This window comes from Leptonychotes weddellii, chromosome 14, assembly GCF_054177405.1.
Source record: "Leptonychotes weddellii isolate Sample4059 chromosome 14, ASM5417740v2, whole genome shotgun sequence".
Classification (NCBI taxonomy): domain Eukaryota; kingdom Metazoa; phylum Chordata; class Mammalia; order Carnivora; family Phocidae; genus Leptonychotes; species Leptonychotes weddellii.
The window spans coordinates 9,021,126-9,048,845 of NC_138382.1; the positions used below are offsets into that span (position 1 = coordinate 9,021,126).

At 41.1% G+C, this 27,720-nt stretch overlaps 1 protein-coding gene and 1 pseudogene across 2 annotated transcripts in view; one reads left to right on the forward strand and one right to left on the reverse strand.

Moving 5' to 3' along the window:
* Positions 1-27,720, reverse strand: part of DOCK8 (dedicator of cytokinesis 8) — a 219,317-nt gene that overhangs the window by 165,562 nt on the left and 26,035 nt on the right. The window contains exon 2 of one of the 2 annotated variants that reach the window (XM_081802802.1): positions 4,127-4,229. In XM_081802802.1, the coding sequence (XP_081658928.1) occupies positions 4,127-4,229 (103 nt within the window). Of the gene's footprint in view, positions 1-2,827; positions 2,968-4,126; positions 4,230-27,720 lie in introns of those variants that run through there. The other variant, XM_081802803.1, reaches the window with a different exon arrangement.
* Positions 14,512-14,660, forward strand: LOC145717204 (U4 spliceosomal RNA; annotated as a pseudogene).

The window sequence follows — 27,720 nt, forward strand, 5'->3', positions numbered from 1 at the left end:
TGCCCACCACATTTTCTGAAATCCAGAGCAACTCGGACCACAAAAGAAACTACCTTTCTTTATGTTTTTTGCTCCTATTTGGAATACTTCTACCTATGTAGGTTCTTTAAACAACCCTCCATCTGGATCACATGCTAAAATCCCAGGGAACTTTAACATATCAAGATACCTAGGCTCCAGCCCTTAGAGATTCTGATTTCATTGTTCTCTGGTGGGCCTGGCCACAGATGTTTCTAAAGGTCCCGGATGATTCTAATGTGCAACCAGGGCTGAAAACTTTCCTTTAAGTCTTTTCCGCCTCCCTCAGCAAGCTTTTACCTCCTTTTGAACACCTAGCATGCTTAAAAGACAGTATAGGTCCTCAGTATCATCTGTCCTCCCAAGTAGACCACAAGGCCTTTCAGAGCTGAAACCACCTCTGGCCACCTTTTAATCTCTCACCCTTTCTCCAATATACAGACAACAGACAGTGCCAAACACGTGGACAGAGCCATTCACCAGTATTTACACAACGTCTATGATACCATTCTATTAACCCTAATGGGAGGGGGAGCACTCTTAGGCCAACATGGCAAATAAAAAAAGCCAGAGGCTTCACAGAGATTAACTTGCCCCAGATTATATACCAAATCAGTGGCAGTAATGCTTCACCCGGGACCCATCTCACCAGTTTTTGTAGGAAAAAAAAAAAATACGTGCTTATTTTTAATGATTTATGTATAAAAGAAAATTTTATGATACAATTTTAGGATACAATGCACATTTCTGCAACACAAAAATTCTATTCATATTCACAAATTCATGAAAGGCAGGTATATTCAAGCAAAACGGGGTCCACTTAGGCTTGTGGCCAAGTTCTGGCCTCTTGCAAGACAACAAACTAATCATTGATTGGGTTTTATTTTCTTTAAGATTTTTATTTATTTATTTGGGGTGGGGCAGAGGCAGAGAATCTTCCAGCAGACTCTCGACTGAGCTCGGAGCCCAGTGTGGGGCTCAATCTCACGACCCTGAGATCATGACCTGAGCCGAAACTAAGAGTCTGATGCTCAACTGACTGAGCCACCCAGGCGCCCCACTGATTGGGTTTTAAATAACGTGGCACCATTAAATACTTCTAAAAATTAAATAGCCATTCGTATTAGCATGTGGGGTTGTTGAAATGGGTAGTTATATAAATAAAGGTAAGGGAAACAAAGCCAAAATGCACTTGGTCTTATTTTCCAATTGTCTGAAACCAAACAATGAACAGTCTATAGCTTCGCCTTTAAGTTTTTTTTTAAAGCTACTTCAGCTTGAGAGTCTTTAGATGATAAGCTACTTCTCTGCCTTGCCAGGAATGAAGCTTGCTGAAATGTCCCATTATCTTTCTATGAAATGGATTTTTTTTTAAGGTAAAGGGAAATCACCATTAAGTTGATGATGTCTGTCGGAGGAACCTTCATTCGGGAAGATGATTCAGGGGAAAGAATGGCCACTTCATTGTGACATGACAGCATGGCGGCAGGTAAACGTTAGGGTGATTTCCTCGGCAGGCTGTGCATTTTTTTTTTTTAAAGGGGGAATTAAAATCAGGCCTCTTGGCTCCCTCATGCTTCCTGTTCCTCGTGCAGTTAACAAGAAGGATCAGGGGCAGCACCGAGTGCTGAAATTGGAGTCGAGATCTGGGAAGAGATATTCAGGAGCTAACCTGGAATACTAAGAGCCATATATTTTATTTTATTTTTTTATTTTTATTTATTTTTTTTTTAAAGATTTTATCTATTTGACAGAGAGAGGGAACACAAGCAGCGGGAGTGGGAGAGGGAGAAGCAGGCTTCCCACAGAGCAGGGAGCCCGATGCGGGACTCGATCCCGGGACTCCAGGATCATGACCTGAGCCGAAGGCAGTCGCTTAACCGACTGAGCCACCCAGGTGCCCCAGAGCCATATATTTTAAAGGCTATTCATTTGCAAATAGAATCAGGAATAAATTACGACAGGCAGAACCCAGGATCCTTGCATAGTTAAACGCTGTTGCTTATTTTTGCTATTTCTTTGATGTCCTCTGTTAGAAAATGGGTAGTTAAGCCACATGGTGATTTGACTACCTAGCTAATGAAGAAATTGATCAACATTCACTTTTGTCAAAACCTACGGATGAGGAGGCAAAACTACCAAAGGAACACCTGCAGATATTAAGCAAGTTTTTTTTTCTTTGTGACTTTAAATGAAAAACTTAAGGCTGCAGCATAAATGTCAAAGCTGGTGTGTAGAGAAGGGGTTAAAGCTTGCGAGCTACACTTCCTTAAAGCCTCTTAATTACCATGTCCACACTGTTTCTCAATTCAGCCACTGCAAAGAGCGGCAGTCTTAATTTACCAACAAGCAAGGCACCAAACCCTCCCTCCTTACCTTGTTTTAAATATAAACGTGTATCTGGTCACTTTTTAACTGAATTCTGCATACTTCGGAATACAATTTGAATTAGAAATTCAAGAAAAAAAATTTTTTTGGTTTTCAATGAAATATATACTAGCACCAAATTAAACAAACAAAAAAAAACATAGTTAATATTTCTTACTCTAAAGATGATCTAATCTATCTGAAAGCATGGACGTCATGCTTTGAGTGTGCTTTTATTATAACCTGCATTTTGAAACAGGAAAAGTACAAACAAAAAGGACAGTTAGCAAGCCACCGAAGTCATAAATAGATTTTTTTGAAGAAATGTCATTACCTCTTGCAGTAAAAGATGCTATACACTTTTTACTACTCCTATTTCACCAATGACACAACACACAAATTATCGTACTGAAATAACCACACACCACTCCAGCAAACATACCTTTAAAAGATACACAGTTACACGGCGTGCAAATTGTTACAGGAGGCAAGATGGCGGCTACAGGAAACCAAGTGGAAGGTTACAAAACTTCGAAGAGCAGAAGTGGTTTTGAAGTAATAAGTGAGAAACAAAAAAAATAACCTAACCTCCTCAAGATAACCACTAGAAGAAGCAAGAAAGTGCCGCTGTGCTGCGAGTGAGGAAGTGAGTACAGCGAGGACCATAGCCTCACACAAAGGAAGTGAACACTCAACTTCTGGTTTTACAAATCATCTCATTTAAGTGAGGTTTAGCCCACCTAACATATGTCTGGCATTTACTCCTCAAATAATACAACACATAATGCACACTCAACAGTAGGTGTTAATATAAAAATACAAGCTACCTTCAACTTAAAAGGGGGAGTGTGCTTCAAAAATGAAGGTCGGGATGCCTGGGTGGCTCAGTGGATTAAGCATCTGCCTTCGGCTCAGGTCATGATCCCAGGGTTCTGGGATGGAGTCCCACATCGGGCTTCTTGCTCAGCAGGGAGTCTGCTTCTCCCTCTGCCTGCCGCTCCCCCTGCTTCTGCTCTCTCTCTCTCTGTCTCTGACAAATAAATAAATAAATAAATAAATAAATAAATAAATAAATAAATAAAAATCTTAAAAATTAAGGTCTGTTCTGTGATTCCAATTATACGAAGTTCCAGATAAGGCAAAATTGTGACAGAAGTGGATCAGTGATTGCCTTGGGCTGGGGGCTGGAAGAAGAGACCCACTGCAAAGGGGTCCTAGGGGTATCTTAGGGTAAAGAGACTGTTCTATATCTTGACTGAGATTAAGTGACTAGAAATTGGCCAAATTCACCAAACTGTACACCTAAAATGAGTGAATTTCGTGTATGTAAATTATACTTCCAAGAAAACAATTTTTAAAAATTAAGGTTCCTAAATTGACTTTCCAGATTTGGGGATGTATTTTCCTAATAAAAGCCTGTTACAAATGGTAGTTTGGTTCCAGGCCACTTCCCCCTCCCCAAAATAAGAGTCATAATTTGGGGGAAATCAAGTAGCCCGTTTGCCCACTGAAGCCTGAGACTTCAGAACCATGGCCCCTGCAGGTCCACATTGCCCTCCCAGCTCATGCTGAAGGAAAGAGAGCGAAATTGTTTGATGTCAAAAAGCAGGCATGGAGTTAGGAACTGGTAGTAGGAGGTGTAAGGTGGCAGCAGAAGAGCTAAGGAAAAGCAAGAAGGAAAAGCACACACTGTGCATTTCTGCACTTGACCATTCTCTAAGCAAACCCATCTCATACTTACTAGTTGAAGAGAGGGGAAGCCAGAGGTACTTATGCTCTGTCGATGGTAATGGCCAAGGTTCGGTGGGAGAGTAAACTGTTTCCTTATTTCTGCTGAAGAATACCTTGGGTAAAATACAAACATCCAAATGAAGTGGTTATTTTAACAAATCATCACAATTCTAGATACAATCTTTGGTATCATGGTCTAAAACCCATGCCTTGGCTGGGTAATCAGCAGAACTAACATGCCCTCAGTGGCCTATGAATGGACATTGTAGCTTTTGTCTGATAGTCTATACCCTTGGAAAGTTCACAAAGGCCAGGACACCTACAACCAACCATGGCTGTTGCCCAATACTGGAAGGGTAGGAGCATGAAGGAGGGGAAGAGTCTGAGGCCCCAGGAAAGATCCACGGTGCTTGGATCCTTCTTCCCAGGCCATTCAGAGGCATTGTCTCTGCATGGGGACATCTGGTCTCTAACTAGAGGCCTTTCAACCCCATGCTGCCATTTTGATCCAGCCATTCTGATTTTAAGCAGTTGAACCCTTCTGGTAGGCTGCCTGCTATGACAGAACATTCTAGAAAACTATTATATGAACACGTCCACCTCCCTGCAGGCACCTTAGATGCTACCTAGGATTCCAAGGACTGTACGTTTTCCAAACTGCTCCCAGTAGAGTGATCTTTTGAGTCATCCATATCACAACACTGTTGTCCCCTCAGCCAACATCCTTGGTAGCTGGAAACCAGGCACATGGAAGTTGTTCTCCATTGTCTACTCACACCTACTGGCATGAGCTGTTGACCAGGGAAACCCTGGCTTACAAACAGACTGACTCTGAGGCACTCATTTGTTAGTCATTTGTGTGGAGTTCAGAATACGTTTTCTCACGTCACATTTCTCATTTGATCTCATTTGTTGGTGGGTGGACTCTTAGGCTAGTTCACAAAAGTGTATATAAACCACAGTGAGACTATTATATAGTATAATTAGACACTAAGAGACATTTATTGAGGATCAAGTGAGATTGTATATTTGAAACATTCTGGGTGTCCAACAAAGGGCTATATAAACTTTTTAAATCATAATTTTAAAATATATTTGAATGCGACAAATAAAGCTTACATTTTCTCCATTATAATGTGTGCTAAAGCATAATTAGTAATTACCCTGCACTATAAGGTTTCTGACATGGTCTGCTTGGCTTTCAAATGTGACAACGTGGTTCTTCTCAGAGGCAGAAAGCCTGTTCTGGTCCCATGTGTGACATCCATTCTCCCAATCCAAGAGCACCTCAATGTCCCTCCAGGATCCACACACTCATGCTGTACTCTGTCTAGGCATAACTACAAAGCAAAGGGGTGGGCACATAACCCAACACAGGACAATGATCTCTCCTTCCCAGGATTCTGGATGATGGATGGATACAAGGATGGAAGAAAATGGCTGGAGCACATTCATGGCAGGGGTGAACCCCTATGTGATGATGCAGTGAAGTGTGAGACCTCCCAGGAAGTGAAAGCAGCCCATACTGATTGTATTCCTGAATTTCCTAAGATATTGTCTTTATTTAATTTTTTTAAATATAAGAACATACTAGGATAAGAAATATTCTATTATCCCCTGGGGAATGCAAATCAAAACCACACGGGCTGCCACTTCACAATCACTAGGATGGCTATTTCAAAAAAAGATGGGTGATAGCAGGTGTTGGTGAGGATATGGAGAAATGAGAGCATCACACGTTATTGGTGGGAATGTAAAACTGTGCAATTGGTTTGGAAAATAGTCTGGCAGTTCCTCAAAAGAGTTAAACATAGTGTTCCCATATATATCCCAGCAAATGCACACCTAGGTGTACACCCAAGAGAAATGAGAACATACTTTCATACAAAAATTTAGATATGAATGTTCACAGCAGCATTATTCATAATAGAAAAGTGGAAACAACCCAAATGTCTATCACCTGCTGCATGGATAAACAAAATAAAGTGTATCGTGCAATGGACTATTATTTAGCAACAAAAAAGGAAAGAAGTACTAGCATATACAACAACAGGGATGCACCTTGAAAACATCATGCCAAGTGAAAGCAGCTAAACCCAAAGACCACATATTTATTAGTCCTTATATGAAATTTCCAGAACAAGAGAGTCTATAGAGACAGAAAGTGGACGAGTGGTTGCCTAGGGCTGGGGCCTTGGAGGCAAATGGGGAGTGACTGCTAATGGGAATGGGGTTTCTTTTTGGGGTGAAGAAAATGTTTTAAAATTGAGCGTGGTGATGGAAACACAACTCTGTGAATATATTAAGAATTAGCAAATTGCACATGTGAAATGGGTGAACTAGGCAGATTATTTCTCAATAAAGATGATATAGATACAGATATAGATATGGATGTGTGCAAGTGTCCTAAAAACACAAGAGTGAAGGCAAAAATTACCAAATTTAATGGAACAGCCAAGAATGGAGGAAAATCTGCAGAATTTGCTTCCAAGTACTCGATAGGCTGATTTTCATTACAAATTGAACCATCACCAATTTTTAAAAACCAACAGATTAGACCACTGTCCATATCAAAAGGCCCATCTGCACGAACAACACTGTATCTTGCATTTGGCACCACAAAGGAACCCAAACCAACATGGTGATCGCTTATCTGCTTACTTAGGGAGATGACCGTAGACACAGAGGGACAAGACAACCAAGCAAAGGCCCTTTGCTGTGACTGGGGTGCCTTCTGACAGACATGTCTTACTGCTCCTAAGACTTCTGCCCCCAGGTCCTCCCAGCAGGACCTCTCAAATAACATGATTTCGTCTCATGGTCCTTCTGTAGCTCTTCCTGCCATAGACCAGAGGGGTCTATCTGAAATGGGAATATCTAAAAAGGATCAGGAAAGGTATGGCATTATAAGAGAGTCAAAGAAAGGAAGCAGGGACAGATTCTTGCTTTCATTTTGAAGCAAAATCTGTCGTCCTATGCCAAAACCCCAATATTTTTTTCAGCATGAAATCAGAATGTTCCAGCTCTTCAGTCCTTCTTAAAGAGGGTCAGTGGGTGTTTCTGTTGCAATTCTCCACATCAGTTTCCCAATTCAGAGCCACACAACTGATCCTCTTCCCTGACAGTGGAGCCTGGGATCAATTCTATAGAATGCAATTAAACCTGTCCCTTTAAACTGTCAGATATGGAGATGAATTGTTGGTCCTTAAAATGAAAATAGTGAATCGTCCCACATGGAAAAGAACTTCTATCGTTTAAAGAACGTCCAAATTAAATCTCTCTGGAGAGGACCTAAGCACATATTAAACCAGCAAAAATAAGCTAGAATGACAAAATCACACGTTGGTCAAACTGTGGGAAAATTGGCATGCCCCACACCCCGGTGGAACCCCACAGGGTTGTATATTGGTTCAGTGCCTCTGGAAAGCAACACTGTAATACACAACAAGAACTCTAAAACTGTCATTACTTTTCAATGTGATCATTTCACTTTGGAGAATATACCCCATTTCATACAAACATATAATTTGAGCAGAAATGAATATAAGAACTCTGCATATGGTGGCAAATAACTGAAAATAACCAAAGCACCCAACACAAGGGAGAACACCGAGGAAATAATAGCAAATAGGTGAAATACGATTTTACCACTTAAAATAAAAATGTGAATCAGGTTCACCCATGGAAAAGTGCGTACCAAGTAAGGTACGAGTGAAAAGTAAAATGAGGAACTGAATAGAAACTAACAGTATATGTGTAAGGATCAGAAATCCTTTTGGTAATTATCTAAAGCTAGTTTAATCACTACCTCACTCAGCTCTTTCTGATGTAAAGTTGCTTAAGTTCACCACTTTGAAAAAAGGTATGTACATATCAAATAGCATGCGAGCACAGGTACACTCTTGGGAATTTTTTAAATTTTGTAAATTTCAGCTATAATGTTAGTGATATGGAACTTCATTCTCAGAAAAGCACCTAGCATCCCAGCATCAAAATCAAGCCTCTTCATCTCTACATTGACCCTAGCGAAGGGGAAAGCCTGCCTACACAGAGAAGAGAATTCAGCCCAGGCAAGGGGTCATCCAGGCTTGGTGTCCACGCAGGTAGTGTTGGAGTGTGGGTTCTATTTCCTCTGTATTTGAGTCTCAGACCAAATTCAACATGTTTTCAGATAACTTTCATGACGCCAGATTTATATATATCATGATGATATTGCCTTGATGAGCTAAGACACTTTTCTAATAACTCAAAATGCTTTAAAATATTATTTTCTTTATTTCTACAAATTAAACTGGGAGGGAGCCTTGGGATTTGTTTAAAATGTTGGTACCCCTACTCAGGAGTCAGAATGGTAGAGGGGGATGGGTAGCAAAGCTCTGTTTTTATTCGGACGGACAGATAATTGTGATACACACAGTTGGGACTAAGGGCCAGTAGAACTAATGATGGAGCAGAGCATGCCAAGTGTGAACTATGGACCATATGCTTCCAATTATCAGCTGCTTAATAAAATGTGGATTCCTAGACCCTATCCCCGTCCAGAAACAGCATCTCTTATGGCACGGCCTAGAAAACTGCATGTTTAGCCAACAACTCCAGGTGATTTTTATGTCAATAAAGATTTGCTAATAGTGCAAGACTATGAGAGAGTATTAGTTCCTTCACTCATTAAAAAAACATCGAGGGGGCGCCTGGGTGGCTCAGTTGGTTAAGCGACTGCCTTTGGCTCAGGTCATGATCCTGGAGTCCCAGGATCGAGTCCCGCATCGGGCTCCCTGCTCGGCAGGGAGTCTGCTTCTCCCTCTGACCCTCCCCCCTCTCATGTACTCGCTCTCTCTCATTCTCTCTCTCTCAAATAAATAAATAAATAAAATCTTTAAAAAAAAAATAAAATAAAAAATAAAAAAACATCGAGGGCACAAAAGTGCCAGGCTCTCTGCCAAGTGCTAGGGATTAAAGTCCAAGATGATACTGTTGCTGTTCCTGGAGGCTCAGCCCAGTGGGTGGGAGGGAGGAGGACAGATGGATAACTGAATAAATAATCATAATAGAACATGATGAGTATTATAATAAAAAATGTGACCATGCCTTGTGAGCAAAGAGGAGGGAGTTAGTAATTCAGCCTAGGAATGCTTAGAAGGCTTCTGGAATAAGAGGACTGTCGAACCCAGGTGCCTGGGTGGCTCAGTCGGTTAAGCATCCAACTCTTGATTTCAGTTCAGCTCATGATTTCAGGGTTGTGAGATCGAGCCCCATGTGAGATTGAGAGCCCCAAGACTCCCTTTCTCCCTCTCCCTCTGCACCCCCCCAAAAAAGAGGACTTTCGAGCCATACTTTGAAAAAAAAAAAAAAAAGTAGGAACAGACCTGATGGAAAAAAGCAGTTTGTTTTTACCATTTCAAGACATCTAATACTTGAAGTAGGAGTATGAAGTAGTATTCAAGTATTTAAACTATCAGGCTGTCCTGTTTCTTTACAATAAATGTAGCCATTTGCCAGCTCTTTGAGTTCAAGTAGATTAGTTAACCAAGCTGATTCTTAGTTCCATTACGTATGAAATGAAGGGGCTGAGCTATCTCATCTCCTGGGCACCTTTCCAGCTCAAACTGGCAAAGATGCTCAAGAATCTCCAAGTGGAACAGTCAGCACCATGATCTACATCAGCAGCTGTGCTAGGAAAACTACAGAGCCCCGGAAGGCTTCTCACTGGCTTTCATCCCTAAAAGAAAATTCTTTCACTATATGCTGGATGGTCAGCAGCCAAAATGGTTGGAAGAATTTTAAAACAGATTCAAGAAAAAAAACAAGTCAATAAGTATTTCAAGGGGCTTAGGGTTTTCCCGAATGTGACATGTTTTAAACAACAGTGAACGGGGTGGAATAAAGAGAAGTAAACCTATAATTTACCCTTAGTAACTAACAACTGACTTAGTAACTAACAAAACACTCAACAAATATAAGCATAAAGTACGCAGCTACTAATAAACACTAATTATAGACATTTGTGGGTGGCATATTACATGTATGTAGCCACAGGCACATGGTGTAATTTAACCTTGCAAAATAACCATTGTTCAGGACCAGCAATGATTTGCACCAAGTAAGCAATGAAAGAATGCTATTCCCCAAACTTCCTGAATTATAAGGTTAGGGCAGTATAGTAAAACAACAATAATAAAGATTTTTAAATCTATTGTGTGTAGAAAAAGTAGCTCTGAATGATGTAAATAAGCCAGGTTGGATCACAGTGCATGGCATGGATAAAGTCTGAAAACACACAGCTGGGCTCACGAGTGAGTAGTTCCTGGGGTTGACCACATCAAAACGATAGAAGGTGGGGCGCCTGGGTGGATCAGTTAGTTGGTTTGGCATCTGACTCTTGGTTTCAGCTCAGGTCATGGTCTCAGGGATCGTGGGATCCAACCCTGCATCGGGCTCCGTGCTCTGCTTGGCTTGGACTCTGGCTTGTCCTTCTCCCTCTGCTCCTCCCCACCCCACCCCCAAGATAAATAAAATCTTTCAAAAAAAACGATCTAAGAATTTTTCTGAGATGCATCCCCAGATACTCTTAGTAAAGTGCACCTTTATATTTTTTTAATTTTTTTTGGTTTGTTTTTGTTTTTTTCAAGTAATCTCTATGCCCAACATGGGGCTGGAACTCACGACCGCAAGATCAAGAGTTGCATCCTCTGCTGGCCGAGCCACTGAGGGGGCCCTAAAGTGCACTTTTAAATTTAAAGGGCTACAAAATTAATAGCTGTAGCAAATTATATATATTACACATTATATAATATATATATAATATTATACATTATATAATATATACATAATATAATATATAATATACATATAATATATATTATCTACATATATAATACATGTATATAACTCCATCCTTACATATACATACACGTTAATGGAGTCTGGAACAAATTCCTCAGAAGTTCATTAGCCTGGGGCTCCATAATAGATATTTCAGGTTTCAGATTTTCTCATATTTTCCATCTCTTCTCATAAACAGACATGCCATAAATGTACAACTTTTATAAAGATGATTCAACAAGTGGAAACATGATTACAAAGAGAAGTTTGCCACTTATTAACAAGCTGTGGAACTTATGTTTCTTCCTCACAGGGGAGTCCCAAATTCCTTTCACTTGGAAAATTCCTCTGAATAGGAAGAATATTTATTCGATGACTGAAGTGTTTGAGGGTTCCCACAGGGAGCCTAGAGAAGAGTTAGCCAATGTCTTCAGGGTCTCGCTAAGGCATCACTGTCCCCCAGCCTGTGTATATCATCAGAAAAACATCATATAAGTGAGTTTTTCTCCTGACATAGTCCTACCTCCTACTGATGAGGCAGCATAATAACCTAAAAGAAAACCTATAAGTACTGAGTAATTTTTTTAAAGATTTTATTTATTTACTTGAGAGAGAGAGCACAAGCAGGGGGAGGGGCAGGCAGAGGGAGAGAGAGAAGCAGACTCCCCACCGAGCAGGGAGCCCCCAATGCAGGGCTCAAACCCAAGACCCTGAGGCAGACGCTTAACTGACTGAGCCACCCAGGCACCCCATGTTTGTACCTATTTAAAGGGGGAAAAAAGATGTCTCCAAAAAAGTGTCCTGACACACAAAGAAACAGATCTAACATATGTAAACTGAAGTCCCAAAAGAGGAGGAGAGACAAAACAGGAGAAGTGAGATTTAAAGAAATATTGTTGACAGGAGCACCAAAGACAGATTCAAAGACACAGATACAACCTCCCATCACAATTAATACAGAGAAAATCAAACCTAGTCACATCATAGTAAAACACAAAAATCAAGGAGAAATTTTAAATGTTCTTGAAATAATCTGGGGAAAAGACACATTGCCTTCAAAGCGTCATAGTAGGACTGATCACTGACTTCTCAGTGGAAACAGTGAAATCCCAAAACCAAAGCAATGACATCTTTAAAGCACTGGAAGAAAACAACTACCAGTCTAGAATGTTCTACCTGGTGAAAATATCCTTCATTAAGAAAGGATAAATAAAGACTTTACTAGATAAACAACAACTGAGAGAATTTATTACTAGCAGAGCTGGACTAAAAGAAATAGTAAAGGGAGCTCTTCAGCCAGGAGAGCAGAAAAGTGTTCCAGATGGAAGCACAAAAGTGTTGAAAGCAATGAAGTGCATCGACAGTACAAAATAATGATAATAATGATAATAACGTGGATTTAAAATACACATAGCATTGGGGCACCTGGCTGGCTCAGTTGGTGGAGCATGTGACTCTTGATCTTGGGGTTGTGAATTCGAGCCCCGTGTTGGGTGTAGAGATCCCTTATTTTTTTTATTTTTTTAAGATTTTATTAATTTTTTGACAGAGAGAGGGGGAGAGAGAGAGCATGAGTGCACAAGCAGGGGGAGCAGGAGAGAGAGAAGCAGGCTCCCCGCTGAGCAGGGAGCCCAACACCAGGCTCAATCTCAGGACTCTGGGATCATGACCAGAGCCGAAGGCAGATGCTTAACCGACTGGGCCACCCAGGTGCCCCTAGAGATCACTTTAAAAAAATTAAAAATCTTAAATAAATTTAAAATATACATAGCATTAAAATCCATGTCAATGATAACACAGAAGGTGGGAAGGGTAAATGGAGTTCATATCTTCTAAAGTCCCCGCATTGTTTGCAAAATGGTGCAAGTACTCATTACAGAATTCTAATAAGTATGTACTGTTGTAATCTCTGGAAACAAGAAACAAGTTGAAAAAGAGGGGAAGGGGCGCCTGGGTGGCTCAGTTGTTAAGCGTCTGCCTTCAGCTCACGTCATGATCCCAGGGTACTGGGATCGAGCCCCGCATCGGGCTCCCTGCTCCGCGGGAAGCCTGCCTCTCCCTCTCCCCCTGCTTGTGTTCCCTCTCTCGCTGTCTCTCTCTCTGTCAAATAAATAAAAAAAAAAAAAAGAGGGGAAAAAACACAGTAAAAATATACATTTAAACTCAAATAAAAACATGAATGGAAGACCTGAAACCATAAAACTTTTAGAAGAAAATATAGGCAGTAAGCTCCTTGAAATAGGTCTTGGCAATGATTTTTTTATTCTAACACCAAAAGCAAAGCAACAAAAGCAAAAACAAATAAGTAGGACTACATTAAAGTAAGAACTTTCTGCAGAGCAAAGGAAACCATCAAGAAAATGAAAAGGCAATCTACCGAGTGGAACAAAATATTTGCAAATCATATATCTGATAAGGGGCTAATATCAAAAATATATTCAAAAAATTCATACAACTCAACAGCAAAAAGCCAATCTGATTTAAAAAATGGGCAGAAGACCTGAAATGACATCTTTCCAAAGAAGATATACAGAAAATATACATTTTTCCAAAGAAGATGGCCTTTCCAAAGAAGGTACATGAAAAAATGCTCAACATCATTAATCATCAGGGAAATACGAATCAAAACCACAAGGAGCTATCACCTCACACCTGTCTGAATGGCTAACATCAAAAGGCAAGAAATAATAAGGGTTGGTGAGGATGTGGGAAGAGGGAACCCTCATGCACGGTTGGTGGGAATGTAAATTGGTACAGCCACTGTGGAAAACAGTATGGAGGTTCCCCAAAAAAATTAAAGATAAAACTACCATATGATGCAGCAATTCCACTTCTGGGTATTTATCCAAAGAATACAAAAACACTAACTCAAAAAGATATATGCATCCTCATGTTCTTTGCAGCATTATGTACAAGAGCCAAGACATGGAAATAACCTAAGTGTCCATCAATGGATGAATAGATAAATAAATTGTATATACATACACAGTGGAGTATTATTCAGCTATAAAAAAAAAAGTAAAATCTCGGGGCACCTGGGTGGCTCAGTCAGTCAGGCATCTGACCCTTGATTTTGGCTCAGGTTGTGATCTCAGGGTCGTGGGATGGAGCCCTGCGTGGGGCTCTGCGCTCAGCACAGAGTCTGCTTGGGATTCTCTCTCTTCCTCTCCCTCTGCCCACCCCCCCTCTCTAAAATAAATAAATAAAATCTTGAAAAAAAATTAAATTTTCCCTTTTGCAATAACATGTACAGACCTCGAGGGCATTATGATAAGTGAAATAAATCTGACAAGGAAAGACAAATACTATATGATATCTCTTATATATGGAATCTACAACAAAACCAGAAACAAGCGCATAGATACAGACAACAGATTAGTGGTTGCCGAAAGGCATGGGAGAAATGAGTGAAGGGGTTCAAAAGGTAAAAAAAAAAAAAAAAAAAAAATGCCAGGCAATCTGCCTAAGTATAAACCTTTCTGTTGAAAAGGGGCATCTGCTTTAGAATTTTATCTAGGATTCATCTTGCTCATTTCTGAAAACCAGGAAAGAAACTGAAAGCTGTAATGATTTAGCTTTGCGCAGTGGCAGTCTCGTAGCCAATGAGGTTTATCCGAGGCGCGACTATTGCTAATTGAAAACTGTAATGATTTATAACTTAGTGAGACTTTTACTTTTACTGGTTTGTTATCATCATGTTTGAGATAAGTTATCTGAGTCTTAGGAAGGAAGGAGTGCAAGGAAAAAACAAACTCAAATATGTCAGTAATTATATTAAATATAGTTAGAGTAAATTCACCAATTACAAGACAAAGATCATCAGATTACATAAAAAAACTATATGCTACTTACAAGAGACGTACTTAGATACTTTACTTTTTTAACAGATTTACTGAGGTATAATTGACATGCAATATTCTGTGCATTTTTTTTAAAAGATTTTATTTATTTTATTTGAGAGAGAGAATGAGAGAGAGAGAGAGAGCATGAGAGGGAGGAGGGTCAGAGGGAGAAGCAGACTCCCTGCCGAGCAGGGAGCCCGATGCGGGACTCTATCCAGGGACTCCAGGATCATGACCTGAGCCGAAGGCAGTCACTTAACCAACTGAGCCACCCAGGCGCCCTATTCTGTGCATATTTAAAGTGGATAATTTATAAGTTTGACACAAGTGTACACCCATGAAACCACCACTGAAATCACAAAACTTCCTCATGCCACTTCTTAATCTCCCTCCTTCCCCCAACCCTTGCTCCCTGGTAACCACTAATTTATCTTCTATCATTATAGATTAGCTTGCATTTTCTAGAATTTTACATAAATAGAGCCACACAATGGATCTCTTTTTTCTGGCTCCTTTCACAAGCGTAATTATTTTGAGATCTATGTTGTAGCATACATCAATCGTTCATTTCCTTTAATTATAGAGGAGTATTCCATTGCATGGATATACCACCATTTGTTTATCCATTCACCTGTTAAAGGACATTTGAGTTTTCTCCAGTTTGGGGCTGTTACAAATAAAGCTGCTATTAACATTCATGTGCAAGCCTTTTTATGGACATAGTCTTTTATTTGTCTTGGGTAAATGCCTAGATAAACTGCTTACAAAGTGGTGGAAAAAAGTTAGGCAAAAATAGCCAAAAGAAAGCTGGTGTAGCTATAGTAATATGGCAAAAAGGATTTTAAAGCAACAAGTGTGACAAAAGGTAAACATTTTCTAAATGATCAAAAGTCAGTTCACCAGAAAGATATAGTGATCTTAAATGTGCATGCACCAAGTAATAAAGGCTCAAAACATATAAAGCAAGAACTGCAGAAGAGGAGAAATATCAAATTCATAATTACAGTGAAAGACTTGAGCATACTTCTTTTAGTAAGTGATAGGAACATGTAAATTAAAAAATCAGAGATATATAAGATTTGAAGATGATAAACAAACTTGATCTAATTGACTTATATAGAAAATCTACACTTAATGACAGAGTAAACATTCTTCCTGTGCCATTTCCAAAAGTAGCCATATACTGGATCACAAAGCAAGTCTCAACAAACTTCAAAGTTCAGAAATGATCTAGAACAGTTAGTCTCACACCACAGTAGAATTAAACTCAGGATCAACAAAAACATACTAGCTTTCTAAATATCGCTTATTTTTGCAGATGGAATAATATTAAACATCTTCTTTATGTTTATACACATAGGTTGAATAAATGAATTTTAAAAAACTAGTTATAAACCAAAAAGGAAAAACGAGAAAAAAATTATATATAATATTTAGATATAGTTATAAACTATTCTATTTTTATTTTGAGTATGCAATATTTAGGTACTTTTTTAAAAGATTTTATTTATTTATTTGACAGAGAGAGAGACAGCAAGAGAGTAAACACAAGCAGGGGGAGTGGGAGAGGGAGTAGCAGACTCCCCGCCGAGCAGGGAGCCCGATGCAGGGCTCGATCCCAGGACCCCGGGATCATGACCTGAGCCGAAGGCAGACGCTTAACCGACTGAGCCACCCAGGTGCCCCTCTATTTGTGTACTTTTAAATATAAAAAGTATAAAAAAGAACATTACAAAATGTCTCCCTCTTATTTTGTCTTCCAGTTATGCAAGTTCCCTCCCCATAGACAATCCACATAATAGTTTCTTATGTGTATTACTGTACATATACAGTATAGATAGAACTACATATATATATTCTTTCTCCAATACTGTACACAAATGGGAAAATAATATTTGAGATTCATCTATACAGTAGTGTGTACCAATAGTTGTTCTTTTTTTTCAATGAAGGAGTATTACATTGTATGAATATACCACAATCTGTTTATCCATTCACTGGTGAGCTGCATTTTGCCTGATAGATAAGCACATAAGAATTCCCTCAGTCTTTTTTATGGTTGTATCTATATTCTACTATATAGATGGGCATTTTCTTAACTAATCTCTTTTACATATTTTTGTTATTTCCAATTTTTTTATTGAGGTATAATTGACATAAAATTATATTAGTTTCAGGTATAAAACATAATGATTTGATATTTGTAAATATTGCAAAATGATCACACAATAAGCCTAGTTAATACCCGCCACTATACATAGTTACAGATTTTTTTATGACGAGAACTTTTAAGATCTACTCTCTCAGCAACTTTCAAATATGTAACACAGTATTATTAACTATACTCACCATGTTATACATTACATCCCTGTGACTTATTTATTTTATAACTGGAAGTCTGCACCAATTGACCCCCTTCACCCATTTTGCCCATCCCCACCTAGTACCTCTGGCAACCACCAATCTGTTCCCCACATCTATGAGCTCAGTTTTTTGTTCTGTTTTAGATTCTACATATAAGTGAGATTCTACAGTATTTGTCTTTCTCTGACTTACTTCACTTAGTATAATGCCCTCAAGGCCCATCTATGTTATCGCAAATGGAAAACCTTTTTAAGTTTTTCTGAGGAATCTCCACGCTGTTTTCCAGAGTGGCTGCACCAATTTACATTCCATGTTGTTTCCAACTTTTTGCCAGCACAAATAATGTTCAGTAAATCGCACATAGGCTAATTCACACATTTACAAATACATCTGTGGAATAAAGTCCTAGAAGTGGAATTGCTGGGCCAAAGGATTTGTGTATTTGTTCTTCACAGTATTTTGTCAGTTAACACTTTAGAAATATAAGAGAATGTACAACATGGTTGCATTTAAGGAGTTAATGAACGAACTGGCTGTTCTGCTTATTGTACCTATAACTATCCTGTAGAGTCAAGATCTGTTTATCTGATAAACAAAACCAAGGTCTTCATTGAGGAGCTCTTTTCTTCCCTTTGTGGGCAGGAAGCTATCTGACAAAATTAATCCCTTCTTTTACAGGGCAACCGTAAAACTCAGGACAGTGTGATGACTTCCTGTCAGCCTGAAGATTTGGTTTAGACATTTTGGGTTTGGGGTCCCAAGAGGACTCCAAGTGGAGGTCAAGTTGGCAATGGGATAAGCAGGTCTGGGGCAGAAATGAGAAGTCCAGGTTGCAGATGTAGATTTGGCTAAGCTTGAGTTTAGGGTTGTTTTTCCAACAGGGGTAAGAGATCTACATCTCTCCACCCACAGTTTCTTACCTGTCTCCCTAGCAACCCACTGTCTACATGGCTGTATGTGATGCCCAAAATGGTGCAGTCAGAGTCTGCAGTCTTGGAGGAAAGTCACCCAGCCTTGCTAAAGAGCAAATAAACCAAACTCTCCAAGCCCAATGGTCACTGGTATATTTTGACTTAGACTGCTCTTTGATGATTCTAATTTCTGAGGAAAACCCAGGTAATAAGGGCTCTCAACAAGCTGGTCAAAGAAGATCTTCTTCCAAGCAGTGTCTGAACCACGGAAGAATTTGCGGAATGAAATCTTACCAGAGTCATGAAATAAAAATAGCCATGTTTCTAGATGTCGATAATGTTCCCAATTATTAGGATTGTGGAAGGTTGACACAGCTTCTTAGTGAAAATGGAAAATTATGCCGATATGTATCAAGTGCTTACACTAGGCCTGGTTCTGTGCTGAGCACTGGATGTGGACCATTCCACTGAATTCCCACAGCAACACTATGAACGGAGTTTGTCTTCCCCCATTCAACAAGTACAAAACACCGGGCAGGAAATGTCTGGAGTCAGGATTTGAAACCAATGCTATCTGACTCTAGCGACTGGGCTCTTAGTCACTATGATTATATAAGCTTTTTAAAAAAAATGTATTTAAATCTAAATACACAATTTAAAAATACATAGAAGCAAAACTACTAGCAGGAGATGCTATTCACAGATACGTTAGAGAGACAACAATAGTTCTTTCTATTCTCTTTTCTTTTTCCATATAGCTTGTGCAGTGGTTGCCCTAATTTTGTGACAGAAATTGTATACGCACACACACACACACACATTTTTAACCTACAACCTTGTCAGCTTTCTAAATAACATAAATTCTTCTGCTGAGACATGGGAACGAGCCTGCACATCTTAAGGGTCTCTTGAGGGCTCTTGTATTATTTTGTTTCTTCATCTCCTGGAATTTCTAAATAAAACTGTGTTCTCACATACTTTGAGCCCTTGTATCCACCTCCTGATCCACCTGGATTCCATTAAACTCAACAAACACTGTTGGGCACCATTAATTAAAAGCACCTCATTTCTCCGTTCTGAGTTGTGATTTATCTAAATTATTTGTCCTGGGCTTGGCCAGCTCCTTAGCCATTAAGAGCCCACATGCTTTTTTTTTTCCTCCAAGACCGTATAATGGGGCTGTTTTCAGATATGCTGGCCAAGGCAGTGAATGAGCAGTGAGTCTGCGTCTTAGTGAAGTGCCTTCAGTAAGACCCCAAGAGGCTTGTGGCCTCTAAGACCAAAGTGCTTGCAGCTGTGAAGTACAAAAATGCCTTTTACTATAAGGTGAAATGGGACAATTTTAACCCCCTCCTTTCTTGTCAGTTTCCTTCCTTAAATTGTGGAATTTACTGGGGTGCCTGAGAAAGTTTTTGTTTGCTCTTGAACCCAGCCTCAGCTTGTGGTCGACAAACATACTAAGCGGAGGCTAGGAAGATTGGCTGTACCTTCATACTCTCCCTATACTGCAGCTCTTCTCAGACCAGCGACAGCAACATCCCCTGGTAATTTGTTAGAAATGCAAATGCTTGGGCCCCACTGCAGACCTACTGAATCCTAAACTCTGGGGTGGGGGGCAACCATCTGTGTTTTAACAAGCCCCCCAAGTGATTCTGATGCACCCTCAAGCCTGAGAACCCCTCGTCTGTTGTGAGCCGACAAATTCCAGGTCCACCTGCCAGGCTGCCCTTGCCTTCCACTGACCCACCCTCAGACTTTGGACTCGACCATCTGACCACCTCCCTTAGCCTAACTAACCCTGCCCGCCCAGTTAATTTGAAAATCAAGATCCTAACGGACATTCATTTACCACCGTTTATATTTCCTCCTCAGATTTAGCCAAAATATGCCACTTTATACAAATAAATGCACCCCAAAATTACCAAATTCCCCAACCCCAAACCATCTCTATTTTTTTCTCAAAATTTATTTAATTTTATATATTTTTAAACATTTTATTTATTTATTTATTTATTTATTTGAGAGAGGGAGAGAGACAGAGAGCGCGTGCGTGGGTGGAGGAGCAGAGAGAGAGAATCTCAAGCAGACTCTGCACTGAGCACATTGCTCAACGCGGGGCTTGATCCCACCACCCTGAGATCATGACCTGGGCCAAACCAAGAGTCAGACACTTAACTGACTGAGCCACCCAGGTGCCCCTCAACATTTATTTTAGATTGGAGGATGGGAACCATTCTCCTTACACCAGAGAAACCGCATTGTTCCTAAGTTATGAAGCTGTTAATGGCTAACTATTGTTAACTTTAGGAAAGAGCTCTTGAGTGGGGAAGGGGGGAGGGCTGGAGTCTCCAAGGGGCGATGTTTTGGAGAGAGAGCAGATTAGGAAAGTTGTAGAATGAAGAGAATCTCTTAGGAAAAATAGGAAGGAAAGAGGAGACATTAAGCCCAGAAGTCTGACCTTGATTTCTTCTTTCAACAAACAATTACTGAGCACCCCCCTTTTCAAGGTGCCACAGTGAGGAAAGCAGACAACGGTCCCTGCCCTTAAGAAAAGCTTATATGCAAATGTGCACTGCCGCCCGAGCTTCTGTATTTTGTAACAAGCTTCCTTATTCTAAACCAAGCATTGCACTATCCAGTGATCTTTCCGCTCATGGTCCTGCTGTTTCATGACTGCAGGCATCTGAGGCAAGACAATCTTTTGGTGTCTTCATAGGAAGGGAGGAGATGGCCAAAATGAGGGAAAATTGTTCAAAAAGAAAATGTGGCCAGACCCCACCTCAACTAACATATTTAGCTACTCGCAGAGCAAAGGAACTCTCCCTGAGGCTTCTGAAATGTATGTCTTTATAAGGTCTGAGTATTATACACATTCTGTAAAGCCACACTAGTCCTCACACAGCTCTCCCATGGGATAAGTAATAGCCCCATCTTCCAGAAAAGGGAATGGAAGCAGAGAAGACCTGAGTGACTGGAGCCAGGTCTGAAGCAGAGCGTCTGACCTAAGGAGCCCCCGTCTCCTCTCCCAGGTGTCTCCCTGGGCTGGATGGGCACATTCACACTCGCTCAGCTGTAGCACTCATCCCGGTCCGGAAGCCATGCCCAGTCTTCTGCCAACATTTGTCAGGAAGCCCCCATGCCCTTTATCTTTTCTGTAAATAGTCTTCCCTGCTGGCCTCAGAAAGAGCCTCATTCTTATTTTCCATCCACTACATGCCATAAAAATCCTGATGCTGTATATCCTTAATGACATTTCTATCCAGTTATAAAAATAAGTTCCTTTGCTCCTCCCTTACTAAAGTGTTCGTCTTGTGGGGGCGCCTGGGTGGCTCAGTCACCTAAGCTGCCAACTCTCGAGTTGGGCTCAGGTCATGCTCTCAGGGTCCTGGGATCGAGCCCCACATGGGGCTCTGTGCTGAGCATGGAGTCTGCTTAAGATTCTCTTTCTCCCACTCCCTCTGCCCTCACCCCCTGCCTATGTTCTCTCTCTCTCTCAAAAAAATAAATAAAAATAAAGTGTTTGTCATGTTACTGTGAAAATATGCAGAAGTAAAAACCCCTTAAATCCCTTTCTAATAAATTAGAATACACTCTGTGCACTAAAGAGTTATTCAAGATGGTGGATATTATGGCATTTGCTTTGGTGAAATTGTGAAGCATGAGTTATGGACCAAAAAGCTATTTTAAGTCAAGAATACTGGCTTAAAACAACAGCTCACCCAATTTTGGGGGGGAAGAGGTTTCTTATGCAGTGTTTTCCCTCATGTGCAATATGAGAATAATAATTTATTGTGTATGGGGGCGTCTGGGTGACTCAGATAGTTAAGCGTCTGCCTTTGGCTCAGGTCATGATCCCGGGGTCCTGGGATGGAGCCCCACATCGGGGTCCCTGCTCAGCGGGGAGTCTGCCTCTCCCTCTCCCTCTGCCCCCCATCTTGTGCTCTCTCTCTCTCTTTCTCTCTCTCGCTCTCTCTCAAACAAATAAAATCTTAAAAAAAAAAAAGAATGTATCTTACTGTTGATATTGTGGTTCCTATTAAGCTAATCTCCTATGCAGTTCCCAAATATTAAACACACAAGGAAAATAGCTTTACTTCTCACAGTTAACAAGGGAATAACATAGAGCTTTAACTTCCTCCAGTTCTTGAATACTTCGTGTTTTATACAAAGTTGCATTTGAACGCAATTCAAAATGTTGGCCACACCCTCTTTTCTCAATGCCTGAGTGTGGCATCATGATCCCTGAGGGTGTTCAAATGCCTTTGAACCAGGGGACTGTGTGCTAAACACGCTAAGGTGAAGTTAATACGCAGTAATTAACATGAATGAGATTTTAGGAACGAGAAACCTAAAACCGGTCTCTGAAATGAAGCTATCGCACATTGGGGGTGCAAAGCCGACACAGGACCAGCTCTTCCTGCACCATCCCTTTGGGTCAAGCACAAGGTCTTCCCCACAAGAGGCAGGGAACACGTCTCCAGCTTTGCTAGTATCTCGTTTCGGCATAATTTTAGAACTTACGAAGGCCCACCTTCCCTGCCCAGAGCCTCACTGCCTAGGAGGTGAGCAAGACAAGTCAGAAAACACTCAGTGAGGGGCGCCTGGGTGGCTCAGTTGATTAAGCGACTGCCTTCGGCTCAGGTCATGATCCCAGGGTCCTGGGATCGAGTCCCACATCGGGCTCCCGGCTCAGCGGGGAGCCTGCTTCTCCCTCTGACCCTCTCTCTCATGCTGTTTCTCTCTCGCTCGCTCTCCAATAAATAAATAAATAAAATCTTAAAAAAAAAAAAAAGAAAATAAAACACTCAGTGAGGTTGAACCACTGCCTAAAACTGACAAGCAAAGATGAGATGAGAACTCGGTTCTCGAAACGCCCAAGAAAGTCCACCGCTATCTCTGTTCCTACAGAAAGTTGCATCAAGTAAGCGCGATCATCAAGGAAGCAGAGATCTGTGTGTTACGATTTAAAGATGGCACGAATCTCTGACCTATGCTTGTAATTCTCACCACTCTAAAGCATAAAGGAAGTGTTTCAGTGGGGTGAATGACTAGTCACTTGAGAGAATAACACAGAAACGAAATCGGCCATGGTGTCGGGTCACGATTCAGTTTACCCTGCTTCCGCTAACCGCATACAGGAACACTGAGGAAATGAAGCCCAGACGGTCCCACGGGGGCCCAGGGGGCTGAGGAAGATAATGAGTCCCAAAAAGCAATGGTGGGAATGGGGGTCAAGTCCTTTTCCAGGAGAGATGGACAGTAAAGAAGGTAAAATCAAGTTTTCACAGCTACTCTCAGACAAACACACTTTTGAATCAAACCCTTGTCCCAAGGACAAAATGAAGCACTTTGTGCCTTTGGACACCCTAGGATCAACTTGGCCCCTTTCCGAGTTTTCCCTAGACCAGGAAATAACAAGTTAGTTTAAATGCATGCGGGCTATCCGTAAAAATTAACAATAAAGCCTGTCCTCATTTAAGCAAGGAAATCTATACTGGATTTTTTTAAATAAGCAAACCTAATAAATTATCTTCAATGTCCTCATGCTAACTTACTCAGTAATCATTTTCCAACAAGGGGTAAGCTTGGTTCAAATCTGTCTTCATCACCTATTGATTGTATGATCTTAGGCAAATCAGTTGATCCTGTCAAGCATGGTGGAGTGGGCAGAGGTGTGGAAACACACAGACGGACGCAGTAAACAGAAGTCATAAAGCAGTAGAAGCTATAAGTGAGAAGAAACCTGAAATGGAAAGATGTCAGCAGGGCTAGTAGATGAGGAAGGGGGAGCAATAGAGAAAAGAAGAAAAGGAGACCCTGAGTCCCAAATCTGTCAGGCTATAAGAATTGCCCTTTGCAGATTATAGGAAGTGAGCCCTGATTTGGCCCCATAGCTGGGTGCCTTGTACAGTGAGCAACATGCACAGCCTTACATGGAGGCCCCGGGCCCACGTCTACTCGTAGCAGGGATTGGCACTAACCTTGGCAAAGCTGAGATCCCAGACCCGTGTGCAGATCTGAGGGACTGCTGAGCTCCAGACAGAGCATCGTTGCTATGCTGCAGTACATGCCTAGTGCTACCAGAAATTTGGATTTTCATGTGAAATATGACATTTGTAAATGTTGGCAAGGGAGAGAGAGGGGAAAAAAAAAAAGAATTGCCCTTGGATCTACAGACCCAATGAGCTAACTAGGTAGGCTCCTGTTCTCCTTACCTTGTGGGGCATCCTTAAAATAATCCACTATTAACAGAGGCAACCTGACAGTGTCTATAATCCTTATGACCTAGAAAAGCCCGCTGCTACAACTACTATTACTACAATTAAGCACATAAGCTCACACTTAATACGTGCTTACCGTCTGACAGGGACTATATTAATTGGCCCATTTAATCCTCACAACAACCCCATGAGGTAGGTATTATTATCTCTGCTTTACAAACTAAGGAAGGTTATGTAACTTGCGTAAGAGAGTTGCTATAGGAGTTAAACTTCTGGCATTTTCCCTTTCCAGCAGCTTAGCGGTGGCAAGCTTAACGTGCAAAAGCTTTCCAAAGAAGGATATTAAACTTTACCCTGACTACTGAAAGGAACAGGTTTGGGCTTGTTTTTGAGACTCTGAACTCAGCTCCAATACCATGAATCCTTCCAGGGGTTGGAACATATTCCAGATGTCATTCAAATACCCACATGAGCAACGGGCAAAAGATTTTAGAGCAATTACTGAAGGGTGAGTTTTCATCAAATATCATTTCCTTTTTGTGTGTACAACTTTGTCTCTTTATGTTTCACCAAGGAACAAACCTCAAGCACAATAAAAGTGAAGCCCTTCGAAGTCCAAAATCTGTTCATGCACCAAATATTTGTCTGGGATGTGTCATGGGGAAGGCAAAAAAGGCACCCAGAACAGGGATTTCATCCAAGTTTTTATTCCAGCTCTTTCCACCTGAAACGCATCATATCCTGTCTTGGCCAATACCCTCCATTCCCTGACTCCTTGCTTCTTCCTAGAAACCTGCTTGATTCAGTCCCATCTGAAAAGAAAACCTTCATCGTCAAGCTCCTCTCTCCCCTTCCCCTGACCACCAAATCTCTACTTCCTCTCTGCTCCCTTGCACTGCCTAATCCAGTGTCCTCAGGCGTCCAGCCTCGCCCCTCTGCAGCAGCTGTCCTTGATACAGCCACGGATGACCTTTCGTTGGGTAGCCAGCAACTTCTTTCCTGTCCTGTTCTAACTTGACCTTTCCTTGCATCAGACACTGTTGACCTTCTCCATCTTCATGAAACCCCTCCCTGGAATTATACACATCCTGCCAACTCTCCTAGCCAACTGCCCTCAGTTTTTTATTCTTAACTGGTTTTCTTCTCCTTTGGGCCCTTTAAATGTTGTTTATTCCCAAACGGTGGTACTGGGATAACTTTGGGAATGAGGGGAAAAGGATCAGGAGCTGCTCTAGGTGAGTACATCGTATGCCTAAAACATGGGGAAGCATTAAAGGAAAAAAAAAAAGTGGGGGGAATCCCAGCAAGGAAAAACCCCATAACATTCTGGTATTAGGGTCTTGCAATGAGTCTACTGTGAATCTTTTCTGCAGAGTACATAGATTATTATAAATGGTCTTTTCTCAGAGGAAATCAGCTGCTTTAATTGTTTCATTCCTTCAAGGGACAATGTCAAAGTTGTTGAGCCCAAAACTGCTCAATTTGATCACTTAGCTTACATGGAAAATTTTTTCCTAAAGAATGCAGAAAGGAATTTCTATAAAGCAATTAATTTATCCTCTTTTGCCCAGCCAAAAGCAGCTGGGCCGTTTCCTGTCAGTTTAATAATAAACAGCTCAGCCCTCTCTTGCCCTCACATCTTGAGCCCCACATGCTCCTCAAGATATGGTAAATGCCTGTCCGGGACATATGACAACTTAAAAGATCCTTAGCGTGTGGAATCCTGTTGAGAAGTTCCAATGGTCCCAAGACGTGGTTCCTGCTTATAAAGCCCAGGATCTAAAATAAAGAAGAGGCACTTTGAGCCAATGGCAACTTCACAGAGTTTTCAGGGTGCTACAAACTGTCTTGAGGCTATAATTAAAAGTAACAGCATATTGTCTGAAAGGCCAAATAATTTTGGGCATGGCAGACGCGATACACTCTAACCAACCAGGAACAGAAAAGAAACGTTTGGTATTATACATTACACATTTTTAAGGAAAATTTATTGCGGCTGTCAGATTGGAGCTGACAACGTATAAAACATCACCGACTCCTCTCTTTCATTTACCTTTGGAAGGAACAGGCTGTGGTCAGAGGCAGGCTAAGTGTTGGGTGGAGGCTTGTCTTTGTGCTGCTTTAGAGAGTCTACAGTTGGAGAGGAGAATTCACCAAGGCAAACTTGGGATGATGTGAACACTCTGGTGAAGGAAATTCTGTCCCCAAAAGTCGTGCCATAGGGCTATCTCTGGACTTGAAAGCTTGCTGTTCTTGGCACTGGCCCAAGATCCTGGGCATCTTCTTAGCAGTCCTTTGCCTGGGCCTTCACCCCATCCCGTGAGCTCTCAGGTAGGAGAAGTGATTACAGCAGAAACCGCAGTTACAAAGACAACCAGGCACCAAGAGAGAAAGGAGAAGATGGGGCCTGGAGTTCCTCCCTGCTCTGTGTAATCCTTCTCCCGTAAGTCCGCATTCGGTGTTGTCCGCACCTAACTCTGGCACCTAGAATGAGGTAGCAAGATCAGGCCACACATGCCCATCTGTTAAGCTGATGATGTTTGTGGAAAGTCCCTACTTTCCCGTGTTAGCTCTGCTTCTTCAGACAGCAACCCTGCATTTAGTAACAGTATCTCAGTAAAAATGCAGTGAACTCTATGAGTGATAACACACTAAGTCCTTACCAGCCCAAACCAATTCATGTTGAAGGATGGATCTGCTGGCGGCCAATTTTGAAGGTGGTTGGGGGAGAAGAAAGGTACAGTTAGAACCTTGGAGACCATGTCTGGACGAGAATTCCAGAACATTCTGCAAATGGGAGGAGCCAAAGAGGGAAGGGAATAGGAAGGTGGAGGGGGTCTAAAGGCAACATCACTTATGCCCCAGTTTTCTTCAGGCCCTGATAATTGAATCAGACAAAAGAAAAAAAAAAAGAGAGAGAGAGAGAGAGCTCTTTACATAGGTGAATGGTGTTTCTTTGAAAGGAAGAAATGTGAAATTGACCAAATAAATCTGGTAATGAGCCAGCCCATATGATGATAGAAAGTTCGATGTTGGAGACCAAAGAACAGGGCGATGTTAATGTTTTCTTTAAAAGGTGCATACCGGGGCACCTGGGTGGCTCAGTCAGTTAAACATCTGACTCTTGATTTCGGCTCAGGTCGTGATCTCAGGTTCGTGAGAATCGAGCCCAGCACTGGGCTCTGTACTCAGCGTGAAGTCTGCTTGTCCCTTTTCTCTCTGTCTCTCATAAATAAGTAAAATCTTTAAAAAAAATTAAAATTAAAAAAAAAAAAAAGATGTACCAAGGAGAGTATAGGGAAAAATAACCAAACAACTGATGAGTCCCTCTGGGACTCCAGGACACAAGCCCAAGGTAGAGCCTGAGTGTGGATGTACAGAACACCTCAGTGTTGGCGTTCAGAAGAGACACCTCAAATGAGGCACCCCACCCCCATCACTAGA